Source organism: Belonocnema kinseyi, chromosome 8 (assembly GCF_010883055.1).
Source record: "Belonocnema kinseyi isolate 2016_QV_RU_SX_M_011 chromosome 8, B_treatae_v1, whole genome shotgun sequence".
NCBI classification, from domain to species: domain Eukaryota; kingdom Metazoa; phylum Arthropoda; class Insecta; order Hymenoptera; family Cynipidae; genus Belonocnema; species Belonocnema kinseyi.
Genome location: NC_046664.1, coordinates 95,521,472 through 95,539,724, shown reverse-complemented (window position 1 = coordinate 95,539,724; position 18,253 = coordinate 95,521,472). Strand labels below are relative to the sequence as shown.

The 18,253-nt window shown below is 28.7% G+C and overlaps 2 protein-coding genes across 6 annotated transcripts in view; one reads left to right on the top strand and one right to left on the bottom strand.

Annotated features, from left to right (window-relative positions):
• Positions 1–2,913: 2,913 nt before the first annotated feature.
• Positions 2,914–18,253, bottom strand: part of LOC117178929 (FGGY carbohydrate kinase domain-containing protein) — an 18,460-nt gene continuing 3,120 nt past the window's right edge. The window contains exons 2-12 of one of the 3 annotated variants that reach the window (XM_033370497.1): positions 15,831–15,937; positions 14,985–15,139; positions 12,972–13,083; positions 12,287–12,524; positions 12,086–12,210; positions 5,991–6,173; positions 5,718–5,925; positions 3,783–3,933; positions 3,618–3,692; positions 3,182–3,456; positions 2,914–3,101 (exon numbers count right to left, since the gene is read on the bottom strand). In XM_033370497.1, coding sequence (XP_033226388.1) covers positions 3,017–3,101; positions 3,182–3,456; positions 3,618–3,692; positions 3,783–3,933; positions 5,718–5,925; positions 5,991–6,173; positions 12,086–12,210; positions 12,287–12,524; positions 12,972–13,083; positions 14,985–15,008 — 1,476 coding nt within the window. In that variant the 5' untranslated portion in view covers positions 15,009–15,139; positions 15,831–15,937 and the 3' untranslated portion in view covers positions 2,914–3,016. Of the gene's footprint in view, positions 3,102–3,181; positions 3,457–3,617; positions 3,693–3,782; positions 3,934–5,717; positions 5,926–5,990; positions 6,174–12,085; positions 12,211–12,286; positions 12,525–12,971; positions 13,084–14,984; positions 15,502–15,830; positions 15,938–18,253 lie in introns of those variants that run through there. The other 2 variants (XM_033370496.1, XM_033370495.1) reach the window with 2 other exon arrangements.
• Positions 15,518–18,119, top strand: LOC117178931. Of its 3 annotated transcripts, XM_033370500.1 has the most exons (5): positions 15,518–15,634; positions 16,184–16,329; positions 16,400–16,569; positions 16,665–16,816; positions 16,894–18,119. In XM_033370500.1, exons 1-4 carry the CDS (start codon positions 15,615–15,617, stop codon positions 16,779–16,781), a joined length of 453 nt encoding a protein of 150 aa, XP_033226391.1. In that variant the 5' UTR covers positions 15,518–15,614; the 3' UTR covers positions 16,782–16,816; positions 16,894–18,119. The 3 variants fall into 3 exon arrangements, with proteins under 3 accessions (XP_033226391.1, XP_033226392.1, XP_033226390.1); XM_033370501.1 differs by having other exon boundaries at positions 16,648–18,119; XM_033370499.1 differs by lacking the exon at positions 16,894–18,119 and having other exon boundaries at positions 16,665–16,870.

Sequence of the window (18,253 nt, the reverse complement as noted above, 5' to 3'; positions counted from 1 at the left end):
AACCTTTATAAACAAATTACATGTCTTTGGAATCGGAACTATACGTAGATTTCAAATATATTACTTTTAAGTCACTGATCGCAAAATTACGAATTTTTTAATCTCACATTTTTGTCCCATTTTCTAACAAAGGACCCCTGAGGAAAGGGGTGGCCTGGCCAAGCTCGCAGGTACTGCCCTCAGAGTAGGTCACAGGGCAGCCAGGGCAGGCTACCCTGCCCAGGGCAAGAGCGTGCCGACCACTGCGATAGAGGTAGGGGGACCTCTCTACCGTTGAAATATGCGCATGTTTACGTTTCACGACCCTTGAAATAAGCAAGAAGTCACTGTATTTGCGGCTTGGTTCACTCTTACCGTAGCGCATTATTTTATCCAAAGATCATTTCGCACAAAGCAATTTGCAATTTAGCATTAAAAGATGACTTGCTGTCGGAATATTCTCAAAAGCGAAATTTTTGAAAAAAATCGTATCAAGGAAACTTTTGTATAAAATAATTTTTATACGAGGTTGTTTTTTAAATTTAATTTTTAATTCAAATTTTATCAGTTTCAAAACTGAAACTTTAGAAAATGATTTATTCAAATGTCGTAAATAATCCGTCAGATTCGTAGAGTTGGATAAACTTTTCCATTTACTATTTTAGTTACGTTTTTCTTCCGTTTAGAGCAATGATGTTAAAGAGGCTATATACAAGTTTGGATTTGTAACTCAAGACAAACTTGAATTTATTACTATGTAATTGGTATTAGAGAATACTTTGAGTATGTTTAAGCATAATCAATGTTATGATTTACGATAAAACTTTTAACGTCTTCCAAACGTTTTTATATAAAGCTTTTGCACAACATGATATTACAGCAGTGTCTATGGACATTAGAACATGTTTATTAATGTTGACATATCGTTACAAATGTATATCAAAAAGTTAACTCTAATTGGCAGATAATTGAATATGCTTCTGTTTGGTAGAAAACAGTTTTACCGTTACCTACAAGTATTTTTATGTACATACCTCGCCTTGTTTTCATTCCAGTCTTGGAACTCTTGCACAATTTAATAAGAGAAATTATATTTTGGTGAATGCACAAAATTGTTACACAATCACCAAAAAAAGTGTTTAATGTTGAGTGCAATTGGTAAGTGTATCACTAGCAGGGTGGCCACTAGATTCATGGAGTTTTTTTTTAATTCTTAGTTTTAGTAGAGAAATCTATCCAATTCTAATTTTAAATTCTTCCATTTTAAAGATTAATTGTAAAATCGTTTGATTTGTAAGAACTTTATTTGAAAATTGTATTTTTAAACCTAAATTGTTGAATTAAAAATTCAATTCTTTTAGATTAAAATGTAGAAAATTGTTTGGTTTTAAATTTAAATTTCTTAACATTGTATAATTTATAAATCAAGGCGTTATTTAGTAAAAAAAAAACCTCCATATATTTCCAATATTAAAAGCAGTAGCTGGGTCGTGATTCTAGACGTGATTGGAGCGTTTCAAATTGAAAAATTTTAGTAGTGTAAGTTTGAAGCCTTAAATATTGAACATTTGAAACAGATCTTTAATGATCATGAAAATGTATTTCAAATTGAAAATCTTGATAGCAAAATAAATTTTAAGATATTAACATAATATAAGTCTAAAGTCTTCAATATTGAATACAATTAGAATGAAGCGTTTAAATTGAAAAAATGTGAATTTAAATGTTTTAAAACCCCTTTATAGTTTAATGACATTAAATTGAATGCGTTACAAATTTAATACTTTTAGTTTGATAGTAAAAAGTTGATCAATTTCTAACTAGTAGCATATAAAATGAAATAATTCTGAATTTAATGTTTTAGAATTATAACATTTTATTTCAAATTGGAAGGGACGATTTTAAATCGAAAACGTTCGAATTGAAGCCATTTTTAAAATTGAAAAGTCAACATCCTCTTGGTTCAAATTTTAGTTGATTAACATCGTGCAATATTATAATGATGTCATATCTTTTCATACTTGAATGATTATAAATTCACTAAGTTAGAGTTGGATAAACCAAGTTTAAAATTTCGCGAATTTGACAATTTAAAATTATAATTCTTAAATAGTTGAATAATAGTATAGGATATATTAAAAATGGAATAATGATTTTTTTTATGAAGGCCCCGAAGTGAAAATTATTCAATTTTGATAGCTTCTGCTTTGTAACTACAATCTAAAAGTTTTTCATTTGGAGATTGTCTTATTTTGAAAGCTTTCATGTTTTAAAGTATACAACATTTATGTTTTGAATACTTTAAATTGTAAACTTTTTGGAGATTTTAAATTTAAGTAACCCGGAAAATTGTTTTAAAATCGGGAAGATTTTGTTTAAATCTTATATGGCCACCCTTCACTAGTTTCGAATTATTGCATAATAATCGCAAACATTTTTAAATCATGAAATCGTTACGGTCTTGTAGAGTTAAAAAGCACTTTTATTTACACGTTATTATTTTCAGGAGTTAATGATTGTTGTTATTCATAGAAACTCAAACAGCTTAAGTTTAATATTTCACTCTGAAAAATTGCTCGTTATAAGAAGTCGCATTCACGATAGAACTGAAACGAATTTATTATGAATCAAGTTTACTATTTTTATTGTGTATTGACTTCCAAAGCAATAATTAGAGCAAATTTACTATTTTATATAAGTATATTAATTAAAAAAACTTGCCTTTTATTCTACGATTGTGTATCTGGCGTGTGCAGTTTATATTTCGTAGAAATATAAAATATTTCAACGTACTAGTTATTCTTTTAGAAGTATAAGTGTCGCTTCACTGATTTTACGTTCAGTCTAACAACTCGCTTCACAAAATTACGTTTGTTATTATTGTCCACTTGAGATTTATAAACTAACGTAATATACATATTTTATATACTTAACTTTGAATAAAAAAATATATATTTTCATTTTATACTGTGTAGTTGGAATTAATTCATCCTATTAAGAATGCATGGGGTTTTTTTAAGTCTAGGGTGCTTTCCCGTTAAAGATCTTGGTCCATTAGTCTTTTATAACTTTTCTGATCTTCAACCATTTTTTTAAAAACTCTATACTTTTGAGAGTGGAATCTGAAATTAATGCTTAAAGGTTTAGCATGGTAAATGGAAAAATTATATAACATGTTTCGGCCAACTGGATTTTTACTTACGGGTAAGATTCAGCTTTAGGTTTTACAATATTGGACAAACTTTTCATAGCTTTAATAGCGCTTTGAATAGAGGAATATTTCCCAGCGGAAGCACCCAAAATTGCAGCACCGAGCATAACTGGTTCCTTTTCGGCCGGAATCAAAACAGGCAATCCTAAAACGTCAGCCTGAGTCTGTACAAATAATTCACTGCGACTTAAACCACCACAGATTAAAACTACTTCTATCTTGTGTCCTGCTAAAGTCAAGGCCTCAATGATATGTTTTGTTCCATACTAGAAAGAGAAAGAAATTTAATATTTGAAAGAAAAAATGATTATGAATAAGTAATTACGTTTCAAAGTCAGCAGTGATTTTTAATACTACTTTTACTGATCGTAACGACAATTTCACACGTTTGTGTAGGTTATAATAATTTAAAAGAAGCGAAACTTACAGTTATGGCCTGCAGAGTCGCTAAATACAGTTTTGCTAAACTTTCCTCATCAGAGGATAGAGAAAGTCCCGATATCTGAAGCAATAAATTAAAAACTGATAAATACAAAGTAACTAGAAAATTGAGCACTGCTTTGAATGAATACAAATAAAAAAATACAATTACCATTCCGCGTAAAGTCGGATCTGCAAGAGGAGATCGATTTCCATGGAAATCTGGCCACACATGGAGATCCTTTGTCAAGTAGGATTCATTCAAGAGATTTTCCTTCCTGGCCATTGTTTTTAAGAGATTATGTAAATATTGTTGGATGTGCCTGAAAAAAATATTGTAAAGTTATAGAAGTTTTTTGGTAAAGTGCAGACCTCGGACTATGTCTTTAAGCATATTATTTTCCAACTGTTTCGCTGATTGGCTAAAATAACATATCTGTAATCGCTAAAATCTGAATTCAAAGGATTGAATTATCTCAAAAGTCTGTATAAAATGAGCCCAGGATATCACAGTATCAAGTTGAAAAAATATGAAAACAGCTTACCTGTAGGCAAATAAAAATATTTATATTTTTTTTCAGGGACTTTTATAGAAACTCAATGGTTATATGTTTCATGTGTTTACGAACTAAGACAAATAGCTTCAAAATAAGACCAAGAACATTAAAAAATATTGATTATTACGGAAGTTATTGGAAATTAAAGAAAACATTGAAATTTACACTATTTTACAATATCTACTTAAAAATAGACCAACTGGCTTCATCCTGGGCTCATTTTATATAGAATTTTGAGAGCATAGCCATACAAAGACAATATTTGTTAGCTCTGACATAATTAAAATTAAGAGAACATAATCAAACATAAAAAAGAGGTGGTTGGGAACTTTTGCACGGCAAGGTAATTCGCGGGCTTTCAAACTATATAAAGGGATTTATAGAGATTTTACCAGGCCTACGCGATTTTATACAGTCTTCAAGGATTTAAAATTTCAAAGGATTTTGAAAGTGTATGAAAAAATTTAAAGGAATTTTGAGAATTTAAAAGGATTTTAAAGACTATACATAGACATAAACCAATTCTTTTTCAAATCAGACAGAGAGTTCCAGTTTAGGGTATCAGAATGATTTCATATTTGCATATAACATTCCATTATCTCCACTTTTGAGAATTCGTAGTTCAAAATTTGGTTTGATTAAGCTGTGAAATACGGGATACTTTTTTTCACCGTGGTATGATATATCCGGATACAAGCCATTCTGACACCACGACCTAGAATTTTCTTGAAATTTAAAAGATTGCGAAGATTTCAAGAAATTTGATAATATTTGAGAAATGCATATGATTTAAAAATAAATCAAAAGATTCCATAAGATTATGAAGATTTTCTATAGATTTTAAGGGCTTTCAAAGAATTTTTAAGAGTTAAGAATATTCTAAAAGATTCAAAGTAACTTAACGAGATTTTGACATTTTTAAGGGTTTCCAAAGAAGTTCGTACGATTTCAGAAAATTTCAAAGGAGTTGAAAAAGATATCCAGGATATCAATGATGTTACACAGATGTCAAGGTATTTCAGCGGATTTAGAGAAAACTTTTAGGAATAAGTGAAATCAAATTTCAAGGGACTTTTCAGGATTTCTACAGATGTCCAGGAATTTCAATATTTACGCCAGGTTTAAGGGTTTCAAAATAAATGTCAAGATTTCAAGGGATCCAAAATATATTGGGTTCCTGAAGAATTTTAACAAATTTTAAAGCTTTTGGGGTCATTTAAAGGATTTGGAAGGATTTTACGCGACTTCATGTGAGATTTATATTGATCTCAAATTAGAAAAAAATATAATCCCTCGTTATAATGTTCAAAAAATTGTATGACGCTACTGTTTTCCTTTTTTTTCAAAATTTATACTACACTGTGGCCTGGAGATAAGGTCCGCACATCCTCACATTCAGAGGCCACACGAGGCCAATAGTTCTCGAAGTACCTTAACTTGAGGCCCCTTATCTCGAAGCCACAATAAACTATTAACCCACTGTTGAATTTATCATTGAGTCCGAGGCCAAAAAGTGTAAAAATTTAAATCTTTAGACAATAGACAATAACCATTTTTCTTCTAGTTTCCCGTAAATTTCAAAAGTCGCAGGATGAGTATCGATGATATGATCTATCAATTTTCCAGTTGCACTCTGACCACCTTCACTAAGCCACAATCCAGGAAACATAGCACTGTAGTAAGGACCCCATACACCATCAATGAAAATCTCTTTTTGACTAACAGCCATGTGACATGTTGAGGTGCCGCAGATTAATCCTTCGAATTACAATAGATAAAAAATTTTTCACTAAAGGAATATAAAGATTTGGATTTTAACATACCTAGTCTGCTTGTCAATTCAGTGGACAGATCTGGAGAATCACAACCCAGCATTCCTAATCCACCAGCATGAGCATCGATAACTGAAGTTCCAACTGGTGTTCCTTGGAGTAAATTTAATTCTGCTGCTGCTTGTTTTGATAAGCCGGAACCGACAGGTTCTCCGGGAGCTTTGATGACTGAACCTGGTGATGAAAAATTAATTATATTTAATAAAAGTCAACGATTTATTCATTCTGTCCACATTGAATCTCCTAGAGTCTCTAGAAACTCTAGAATCTCTAGAATCTCTTATTGGGAATGGTTCAACTGCGATGCGCCACTTAGGGACAAAAATCCGGATTAGAGAGAGTAGGTACGATTTTAAAGATGCATTTTAAATTGTGCATAAAAGAGTTTCAAAGATTTTTTTGCGAAGTTTAAAGTATTTATTGGATAATAAAATAAGTATGTATCAGAAACAAAGGGGTTTATATGGAATTTACATATTATACGATGAAAAACATATTTCTAAACAAAAAAAATTATTGTACCATTTATTGTGTCTTTCAAAAGATTATAAACTTAAATGGACTTGTTTCGAAACAAAACTGAACTCAAAGTAAATTTGTATTAATTTATGCATGTAATATTTACTATTTAAAAATAGGATCTAAAAGTTAGGTTAGAATTCGTATTTCAATTCCTAACGTCTATATTATTCGTATACTTTGCATAATCTGGATAAAATTGGTCTGTACATTCATTAATTGAAGTTAATTTAAGCTTACAATGCATTAAAACTTACATAAAATAGTGAAATAATTGGTTTTTTTAAAACCTATTTGACAAAAATGTGTTGCTTTTTTTTCACTGTATAAGATTGAAATTCAATCTATTACTATTTATTTTTAATGGCAAAATAGTTTTAATTTTGTACCAAATAGCTGACCAAACAGTTGAGTTTTATATCAAATTATTGCATTTTCAAAGGGAAAAAAAGAGTTTTCTAAAAACCAGTTCAATTTTCTTTAAAACTGTTGAATTTTAAACCCGTGAATATAAATTTTCGACAAAAAAAGTTAAATTATAACCAAGATCAATTTTTTACCTAAAAACATGAATTTTCAACGATAAATCTAATAGTTTTTATTTTAGAAAAATTTAATTAAAAATAAAAAATACTTGGAATTAATAAAAAAAAATCGTTTTTATACCAAAAATGACTAATTTTCAACAAAATACATACATTTTTTACCAAATTTTTTAATTTTTGAGCCGAATTCTATGAATTTTCTACAAAATAATTGAATTCAACCAAAAAGAATAATTTTCTACCAAAAAAGACAATGAACGCGATGTTAGTCCAAATTTTATTCAATTAATTTTAAACAAATATTTTTTCGTTTTAAAATGATTTCCAATATATAAAAAATATATCATTTTCTATCAAATAGTTTAACTTTATACCAAATTGTTGTATTTTCACAAGAATCAGTTGAACTCTAAACCTCAAAAATGTGTTTTTTTTTTCACTGTATAAGATGGCAATTCAATCTAAAACTATTTATTTTTGATGAACATTTGTTTTTAGTATTCAATCATTGTTTTATATTTCACAAACCAATCATAAAAACAATTTGATGCAAAAATTAAAATACACCTTTAAAATTGTACCTACTCTGCCTAGTTCCAGTTTTCGGCACCAGGTGGCGAAATGGTCGGCCACCATTCCCAATATTTCCACTCGTTTTTGTGTCCTTTTTTTTTTAATTCGAAACTTTTTCTAACATGTAAATGTGACAGTTCATTAGTATACGTCAGTTTGACATCTTATAAAATTATCTTCAAAATAAACTTGTTCCCCTTGTATGGAAATGCTTTATTATACTGATTTTCAAGTTATTATTTTGCACTTTGGATTAAAATATTAAAAATGAGTGAATTTTAAAAAGCGCGATTCAACATTTTAAAATCCCCATTCAACTCTTTAATAACATTAAAAAATTCCCATTTCCAATTGAGAAAAAATGTAAAAGCCCAAATTTCTTCCCTTCTAACTCAATAGAAATTTTAAAATAAACAATCTTACAATTCAGAAGAAAAATGAAAAAAAAATCTACCCTTTTTCTCTTAAGAAAAATGCTAAAATTACAGAGTTTTCCTCCTTCAACTCAAGAAAAATGGTAAAAATATAAAATGCCCCTATTCGAATTCACAGATAAATTGAAAAAAAAAATCAATTAAATACGAAAATGTCTGCCGTTCCAATTGAATGAAAATGTTTAAAATAAGAATTCTTCTTTTTTCGATTAATAAAAACATTGACAAATATTATTCTTTTTCATTATAAGAAAATTATTGTAAAAAATAAAAAATCTCCGCTTTAACTCAATGAAAATATTGATCAAAATATTGAAAAGAAAAACAGAAAAAATTCTATTTCAATCTAGAAAAATATTGAAAATAAACAATTTAATTTTTCAAACTCGAAAGAATTTAAGATCAAACTCATTAAAAATTGAATAATTTTATGTGATTTTAAATGGGTAGAATTTAAAGTGTTTGGAAAGGTTTTTTTCACTAAAAACTTTTTAGATTTTAGTATTAACAGAGTGGTCAACCTGAAGTACTTATATGTAGAATTCGATTTTCGAGAAGAAACTTCTCGCGTGCCTAGCGCGCAAATCATAATTGATATCATTGCAACAAATTTGTAATGCATAAAAAAAGCAATACACTATCTTTATTTCACATTTGATACTATTTAGAGGGTTTGCACTTATACAAAATCTCTACCAAACATCTTTTCCATCGATTGCCAAGTGTAATTTGTTTCTCCGTCACGTTAAAGTATATATAAAATATTGTATAATATTTCATTAAAAAAATTAGTAATGATCATTTTCATAACACTAGAAATGCTTTTGAAGATTTTGCATACCCTGTATTTGCAATAGCAAATAATAAGTCATTATTAGCAATTATAGCTGCAGAAGAGACGCTAGTAGACACATGGGAAAGAAATCGGTTAAGATGGTTCGGACATGTTGAGAGAATGCCAAATGAACGACTATCGAAACAAGTGTATCAAGGTGAAGTAAATGGCAGTGTGCCCAGAGGCAGACCGCGGAAAGAATGGTTAGAATTTGTGAATGAGACCCTAGTTAGAAGAGACATAAGAAGTCACAGAAACACGAGAGCCTACATGAAAAAATGCATGGACATAAAAGAAGCTAGAGAAGTATGCCAGGACAGGAAAGTATGGCGGCAAATAGTTAATTTAAAGAGTGTCAGTAGAGTGAATGACGCCTGAAACAAAAGACCTCGGCTACTAATGGACCCAAGTGGGGAACTTCACATAACGACTTCGTGAGGTTCTTCGCTTGGGGTGATTGCTAGAGAGATTGATCAGCAACCTGAGTCGGAGCAGTGTTGCGGAACGAACGTGTTATTTGCTTAAATAGCACGAGAATTCTGGATCAATCTGAAAAATCTCTATCCCTTCCACACACTACTCCTTTCCCCTACCGAGTGACTCACGCCTACCCCGAAAGGGAAATGGCTTAATGGTGTAATAATAATAGCCACTGTGAAGTTAGCTGTCGAGCACCAGTACTCAGTTCTCACGGTTCTCACACGCGGAGAACCTCGCTTAGACCATTATGTTCTTAATAATTTCGAATTGAAAGCGTGTGAAATATAAGACAAACATATTAAATGATTTAGAATTTAAAACGTTTCATTTCAAAATATTTTAGATACGTAAAATTTTGAAAAAATGCAATATTTCGAAAAGAATGAAAAAAAGATTGAAGTTGTACGATTTTTAAAAGAAAGCGTTAAAAAAATGTAAAAAGAAGATTTCAAAATTCAAAACCTTCAAACTGAAATCTTAAAAATTGGATCATTTCTTTAGGAAGAAGTTGGAATTGTCTCATTTCTAAGTCAAAGCTTTCAGAATTTTATAAATTCAAGACATTAAAACTGGAATATCCTATTAGAGTTTTCAAAAATAGATCATTTAAGATTCAGAATAATGAAAATTGTATTATTTTTAATTAAAAGCATTCAAAATTGAATAACTTAAAAATGAGAACTTCAATTTTAATATATTAAAATTCGAAACGATTTAAATTTAAACATTTTTTATTAAAAACTACATTAAATATTTCAAAGTAAAAGCTTCTGAGATTCTAGAAATCTACATTTTTATTAAATTAAAAAACTTATGATTTGACCTAAACATGCATTAGACAAATTTTTCTAAAATAAAAGAATAAATTCACCTTTAATTTCACAGTTCAAAAGAGACAAATTTTCAATTCTGAACCTTGAAAATTGAATCATTCTAAAAAACGTTCAAAATAAAAAGTACTTTTAGATGGTAAATACTACAAAATTAAAAAATGTATACTCCAGAAACTTGAAACTGAAACATCTCCGAACTCCATTTAAGGCTAAAAAAATATAGTCGCGAAGAATTTTTATATTGAAATTATTATTGTGAGTAAACCCTTAGAGTAAATTTAATCTTTTAGAAATTAACCATTTACAAATTGTTAATTATACTTTTCGAAATTCAACTGTTTCTACTTTAATCGCAAAGTTTGACATTTTTAAGAATTATTTTAGGAGTTATTCAATTCAATAGATTTTTTAAAACTGAGTTTGAAATTTCGAACTTTTAGGAACACTTTCTAAATAAAAAAACTTTAATATTCAACGTCTGGTTCTAAAATCTGATCATTGTTAAGGCTTGTATTTGAGAAATTATATTGTCTTAATTTTTCATTATTTTGAATTTATCCTGTTTATTCTATTTATTTTCTACAATTTCGAAGAATTGAAGAAACCAGGAAGTTTTGTGTGTTGCAAAATGAAACCAAACTATTTAGAACATTTAAATATAAAATAATTAGATTTGAAAATGACTAAAATTTTATTGGTACAACTACGAAAAGTATAATTAACCATTTTAAAATTTCTAATTTCGAAACAATAGAATGTACTTAAAGTAAGAAAAATGTTTAAGGGGTTGAGTACAAACAAGTTTTAATACATAAATTCTTTGCGACTAAATATTTTGCAGTCTTAAATGAAGCTCGGATTTCTTTAAGTTTCAAGTTTCTGGAGTATACATTTTTTTAAAAATATTTCCCATCCAAAATTACGTTTTATTTTGACAGTTTATTTAAAATAATTTAATTATAAAGGTTGACAATTGAAAAATGTTTCATTTTTAACGGTTAAAATAATTGTGACTTAATTTTGAATTGTAGAAAAGTTTTTCTAATCAATTTTTACGTTAAATCGTTTTTTTTTAATTTAATTAAAATTTAGGTTTCTATACAATTTATCTTGAAATCATTTAATTTCGGGATTCTTGAATTCGAAATAAAATTGTTCAATTCAGAATGCCTTTAATTAGAAATGAGACAATCTCAAATTCTTCCCAAAGAAATTGTCCACATTTAAAACTTAGTTTGAAGATTTTGAATTTTGAAAGCTTCTGTTTACAAATGTTTCCAACTTAAAATTATCCAATTTTAAACGTTTTTATTTAGAAATGATACTAGTTTAATTTCTTTTCCTTCCATTCGAAATATTATCCCATTTTAAAATTTTACCTGTCTAAAATATTTAGAATTGGAAAGTTTTGAATTCAAAATCATTTAATATATTTAGCTTTAATTTCAAACGCATTCAACTTACAATTATCAAGAAAAATTGATGGTCTAGCCGGGGTTCTCCACGTGTGAAACCTGAGCATCGCTCGATAGCTGACTTCACTGTAGTTCTAATCCGCTCTCTAGTCATTGGTCATTATTTTCTAATCTCCAAATGTCGGTACACATAGTCAAATTAGTGTTTCTTTTTTAGAGAAAACCGACAAACGTATAGATATTATTCATTTTATGTACATATTTCAGATATAATAATATATTAAATTATTCAAATCATTTGAAAAATGCTGATAACACTTGATTTTTAAATTATTTATGTTTTTATTACTATGATAGAAAAATCTAAGGAGGTGGACGCGCGCGTGCATTTACTGTCAGTTAAATAGTAAACAGGATTAGAGAATTAAGATTATTACAGAATTTTAGTTTACCTATTCGTTTCCAGTTATTTTCTTTCAAATCAGATAAACCAATCGTGTCGAAGAAATCGGAATTCCAACCATTCTCTTTAGGACTGGCGACATAATTCCACTTACAGACTAAAGAGCATAAAGATCTGAAAATAAATGTTGTTACTTAATAGTGAAAAGTAAATGGAATTTATAAATAAAATTCAAACTATAATTAAATACCGAGATTCTGAACCAGTTGCCTTCCATGTGAGAAAATCGGGAAGATCGAAAAGAAGTTTAGCGCGGGCCCAGGAACCAGGCATGTGATTTTTCAGCCAAATCATTTTCGGTGCTTGCATTTCTAAGGATATTTTACCTCCTACATATTTGAGTACTTTGTGATTTGTTGAGTTGATTAATTCTGCCTCCAACTCTGCTCTGTGGTCCATCCAGAGTATAATATTCTGTTCATCATTACCTGTACGTAAAATCAGGGTCACGGCAAAATTTCATTTTCAATGTTCCATTTTTTTAACCACGAATTTCAATCTATTTATTTATTCAATCTGAATTTAATAAAAATTTTCAAAATTTTCAAAAAAACATTTTATCTTTGATTAAATATATTAAAATTTAAACTTGGTAACTGCGTACTTTCATTATCAGGAAATGAATGGATTTGGCATTATGCCAATATAATATTACTTCACAATAATTCTTGATAGTTAATATTTCTGTTTTTCTAAATCTTGTATAGACGAGATCATATTTTAATATAAATTTCAACTTGTACTTAACTTTTAAAGGAAATTTTGTAAATAAAAACTGTAATAAATGTAGTTTCTTTTTAAAACTAGGGAACAAACAGTTCAAAGATCAGATAATTTCTTTATTTTTGTGTAGCGACAGAAAATAAAAAATTTACCAGATGGACTGACTGTAACTGGCGATTCATCTTTATCTATAACTACCAAAGAACACGTAGCAGCAAATCCAATTCCCTTAATACTTTCCTTTGGAACACTAGCGACGACTTTCTGTAAAAGCAAATTACAAAGCCCTTAAAATTGTAAGACATTTCATTATTTCTTAACTTTTATTATGTTTACGACTTTTTATTAAAATGTATTAAAAGAATGGTTTGTAATACACTATTTTTGTAAACCAATTAATAATTATATCAATTATTTTTACCAGGAGAAACTAGAAAATCAATAATGCTCTTTTTTGTATTTTGTAGATATATCAGGAGAAGAAAGAGTTCAATATTCCAAAAGATAAAAGCCTCTTCTTTCAAAAAAATAAAACATATTTTCTATTAAAAAAGTAAACTCTGATTATGTTTACCACGAGATAGTAGAATACAAATAATGCTCTTTTTGGTAATTGTTAAAGGTGTGTGAAAGAAAATCTTCAGTCTTTCAAAAGACAGAAATATATTTTAAAACCTAAATTGTTAAAGAACTGAAATTAAAGCAACGACTTTCCAAACAAATTAAATCCTCCTAAAAATTCTCGGATATCTTATTATTTTTTAGGTTTTATCATGTCCACAAGTTAAAAAATTTTATAATTGGTATAATATGTTTATCGAGAGATGTGAAAAAATAAAGGCTCTTCTTGGATTGTAGTTGATATGTTTAAAATAAAATTTTCAATCTTTCAAAAGGCAGAAAGCGCCTATTTAAAAAAATGAAAGCAACGACTTTCTATAACAACATTAAACATGCCTTAAACTGTAGGACAATTTACTTTTTGTATGTTTGATTATATCTTAAAGTTTAAATTAAAATTGTCCAATTAAAGGGTTTGTTTAGAACAAAGTCAAAAAATTAAAAAATCTTAGAATTATGTTTAGCAGGAGATACTAGAAACTAAATAATACTATTTTTAGTATTTGGTAGATCTTTCTGTAAAATAAAATTTTCAGTCTTGCAAAAAACAGAAAGCTCTTCTATAAAAAACTAATTTAATGTAACGATTTTCTATAAAAAACGAAACATCCTTTAAAATCCTTAGAAATTTTATTCTTACTCAACTTTTATTAGCGGCTAAAAGTTTAAATTTAAATTTGGATAATTCTACACGGTCAGAAAAAATCTGGCTATTTTTGTACCAAGATTTTGGCCAAAATAGCCCCTTTTCCAGCTCTATGTGTGCCATAAATTGCAGCTGTTCGTACGGAACTATCATCATTAGCCATATTGCTACGGCCTTTTAAATTTCCAATAAAAGGGTTTGTTTATAACAAAATAATTAACAAATTATTAAGTATTATAGTTACGTTTACCAGGACATACTAGAAAATAACTAATGCTCTTTTTGATGTTTGGTAGATGTTTGTTAAACAACATTTTTAATCTATCAAGGAGCAGAAAGCTTTTCTCAACAAAAATTAGATTTAGAAAAGAAATAAAATTTGAGCTACGACTCTGAATTAACAAATGAAACATTCCTTACAATTTCGGCCATTTTATTTCTAAATTTTTGTTATAAGGGAGAAAGTTCCGAAAAGTATTACGTTGATTACTAAAATGATAGAGCAAATACACGCAAATTTGACTTTCGAAACGAACAAAAATTCATATTTTTCCGTCTATTTATGTAAATAATAAAAATGTACAAAAAAAGCTTCTAATAAAACTGGTAGATGTCTTAAAAATACACTTTTAAAAACACATTTTTTTAATAACCAATCAAAAATTATTATAATACTGTTTACCAAGAGATATTAGACAATATATATCTTTTTGGTACTTGCTATATGTTTGCAAAAGATAATGTTCAATCTGCCCAAAGGCAGAAGACTCCTATTTAAAAATAATAAAATTTTCAGAAATCGCATAGATTTGAATAATTTCCCTTAAAAATAAATTGTATAGAAATATAACTTTCCCGATAAATATATATTTAGGCGCAAATAACTTCTAAAACTTACTTTAACGGCGTAACACAAAGCCATCCAGATATTGTTAGACGATTGTTCATAGAATTGATCCCGTGGTTTATAAGTTTGAATAGGATTGTTAGCCAAGGAGATTGTTTTTCCGTCCTTAGAAATAAGGGCTGCCCGAACGCTACCTGTTCCAACATCTACACCGACAAAATATTCCTCAGTCATAATTATAAAATGAAATGTAACTTTCAGCAGCAAGAGCTATTTCGCTGACCGCCGGATAACATCAGGAGATAAGAGGAATGAGCTTTTCGTTTTTTGTTCTATTTTGTTTCCTCATAAAAAAAGGCATATGGGACAAAATAAACTTTAGTAATCTACTCAGTGACCTAATGAGCCCGATTATTCCACTTATTTGTGAACGTGGAGCATTCCATTTGATAAATTTCAGTTCCCCACATCTCTCATACTTTTTCCAACATAAGTTCCAATTCTAAATTTCGTTTATTCGTATATAACAGAATAGAAAGGTCACGCATTTTTCCCCGACACTCGGCACGTGTTTATTTGGTCAGCTGATAGACCTTTTTTGCGCATGCGTGGCAGTTGTCAACAAAACTACGGGTTCTAAACATGTCTAAACACGTGTTAATGGATACGTAACCTTAAAATATGGTACGGTTTAAAAACAGGTAAGATTCTTTAAAAAATAGGCAAAATTGAAATTTTTGTTTTTATTAAAGTACAATAGAGTTTTCGAAACAGTTTGGAAGAAAAGGTTATTTATTTTTGTTTAAAGAAATATTGTTTTTTGTGATACTAAAAAACTTGTTTGATTATACAAACTATTTTAAGCATTAATTATTGCAGTAGAATATATAGTAATACCTTTCGTGTGAAATTAGAGATATCTTGAAGCAGATTCAGGTTTAATTATCTTGTTTGTGTTGATAGCGTTTTAGAAATCTTGCAAATAGTGCACATGTGAACTTAACCTACAAATGAATTTGGGACTATAAAATTTAATCACAAATTTTTTAAATCTTGCTGTATTTTTGGCCTGGTTCTTTAGTTAAAAGATTATAAGACACATAATATTTAGAAAATATAAAAACTTTACTTTAGATGTTGTGTTTTTCATCCAAGGTAGCTTTTTTAATACATATGAAGGTTTCCAAAAAGCAATGATTGGTTGGAAAAATAAAAAAGTTTTTTTTTTATATTTATTATTTTTTCTTTAGGTATTTCACCCTGGAGGTAACAGCAGTTAACAATCCAAACAAGCCTCTGGTTTTAAATGAGACAGCATTGCATCATGCAATTCAGAATAAAATCCATCAACTTTACGGGGACTTGGGTCAAGCATCCATAAAAGCTGGATTTAATGGTAAACAAAATTTGAGACTTCTAAAATTCATAGTAAATTTTGGAAAAATCTTCAATTATTTTACTTTCAGCTAAATATTGCAACACACAAACAGGAATAGCTCTAGTAAAAGTTAGACATGGACCCCACAAATTTCTTCTCACTTCTATTCCAAAGATAAACGATATTAATGGACGAACTGTGAATGTTAATATTTTATACGTCGGAGCCACTCTCAAACATTGCTTTTTATTTGTTAAGGTAATTATACGTTATTTTTTCCAGATTGAAATTTTGCTTTTATAGGAATTGTTTTTTCCAAATCGTTGTTATTTATAGTTTAATCGGTTTTCCAGAAACATCAACAGAAAAGGCTGGGTGATATTTGGAAGAGTTTAAAGACTGATGATCAAAGAAAACAGATGGAGGAGATTTTCATGACACTGACACCAGCCATGAAGGACTTTAAATAATTGATTAACATTTTTTATCCATAATTCTAGTTTTTGTACGTATTTTAATCTCTAAATATTTTTTTTTTTTCAAGTACAATATTTCAATGAAAACATGATCTTTTTTTAACAGTTATAGATAAACGAAGGATCTTTTCTTGCTTGATTATAAGCCAATCTATTGAGATTACTACGTTTTTAAAGTATGAAAAGTAATAATCTAAAAAATCGCACATTTTAAAAAATTTGGAATTTTAAAACAACGAATATTAAGCTTAGTGTTTCTATTTTAAAAGTTTTTCTACGGTTGAAATTAAATCCACTTTCTCATTAACCATTTCATTGACCAAAAGCAGAATACAAAAAAGCTCCCAAATCTGAAGTATCTATCCATCTACCTCCTTTCTGCCTCACAATTTAATGATAAAGAGTCAATGAAACGAGTTGTTTATTTTTTCTTCAAGCACATCAATACTTGAATGTAAATAATTATCATTGTTAATCATTTAAATTTGATACTTACTCTGCTATTTTAATTTTTTATGTGCATTTGAATTTCGTAACATTTTATATTCCTCTGCAAATTTCTATGGCTCATAAGTGTACACGGGACGCCCTTGATTTAAATCAGGAATTTAAGAAAATGTATTTCGATCAGATAATTATTCAGTACTCACCTATTTTAATTTATATACAATTTCTGAAATCTAGAGCAGTCTTAAAAAAAGTATATATTTTTGAGAACCACTCCAGAATTGAAAATTTAACATTGAATTGCTCGAAAACAATTTAAAAATATAAACTTTAAAATATACATTTTTTGTTTTTGTTTTTAGAAATATTTCTTCTCTGTTCCAATTTCTATTGTTGCCAAAATTCTTTCTCAGTTTTAATTTCTGATCACGTTATTTTGACATAGAGGATTACACAAACAATACCTCATAGTATATATTTCAAACTATTGAATTCTTACGTATTATTAATAATAATATACACGTGCTCGCTGCGTATGCGTTCTTTTAGCAGCATGACTTTGCTTAGTAGAAAATTTTTTTTATTCCTCTTTTTACATTCTCATATTGATGAGAAGGTATTGGTTTTATGTGAAATTGGACTTAATCGGTTTTTATCAAATCTCTACGTTTTGAGACCCCCTGAGTCAGAATTTTTTACGAAAGTGTCTATTTGGATTCTGGAGGCACGATAACTTTCGAAAAAATCATCAGATTGGATTGAGCTGTGGCACAGTTTTTTAAGGCCTGAAAGAAAAGGCCAGATATTTTAGATAAAAATTCAAAAATTAAAAATATTTTATAAATTTTTGAAACCAATTTTTTTAGGATTTGATCACTCAAACAATTTATCCTAACGACATGAACGAAAATAAATATTTGAAGCCAAATAACGCACGATATAAAAAAAGGAAAGAGAAGAAAAACTTTGATTTTTGAAAGCCCTACAAGATGATCATAACTTTTTGAATTTGCTTGAAA

Coding starts and splice junctions, on each gene's coding strand:
- LOC117178931 (XM_033370500.1), top strand. CDS start 15,615: ATGGTACGGTTTAAAAACAG. Junction 15,635..16,183: donor ATGGTACGGTTTAAAAACAG/GTAAGATTCTTT, acceptor TTTTTTCTTTAG/GTATTTCACCCTGGAGGTAA. Junction 16,570..16,664: donor ATTGCTTTTTATTTGTTAAG/GTAATTATACGT, acceptor TCGGTTTTCCAG/AAACATCAACAGAAAAGGCT.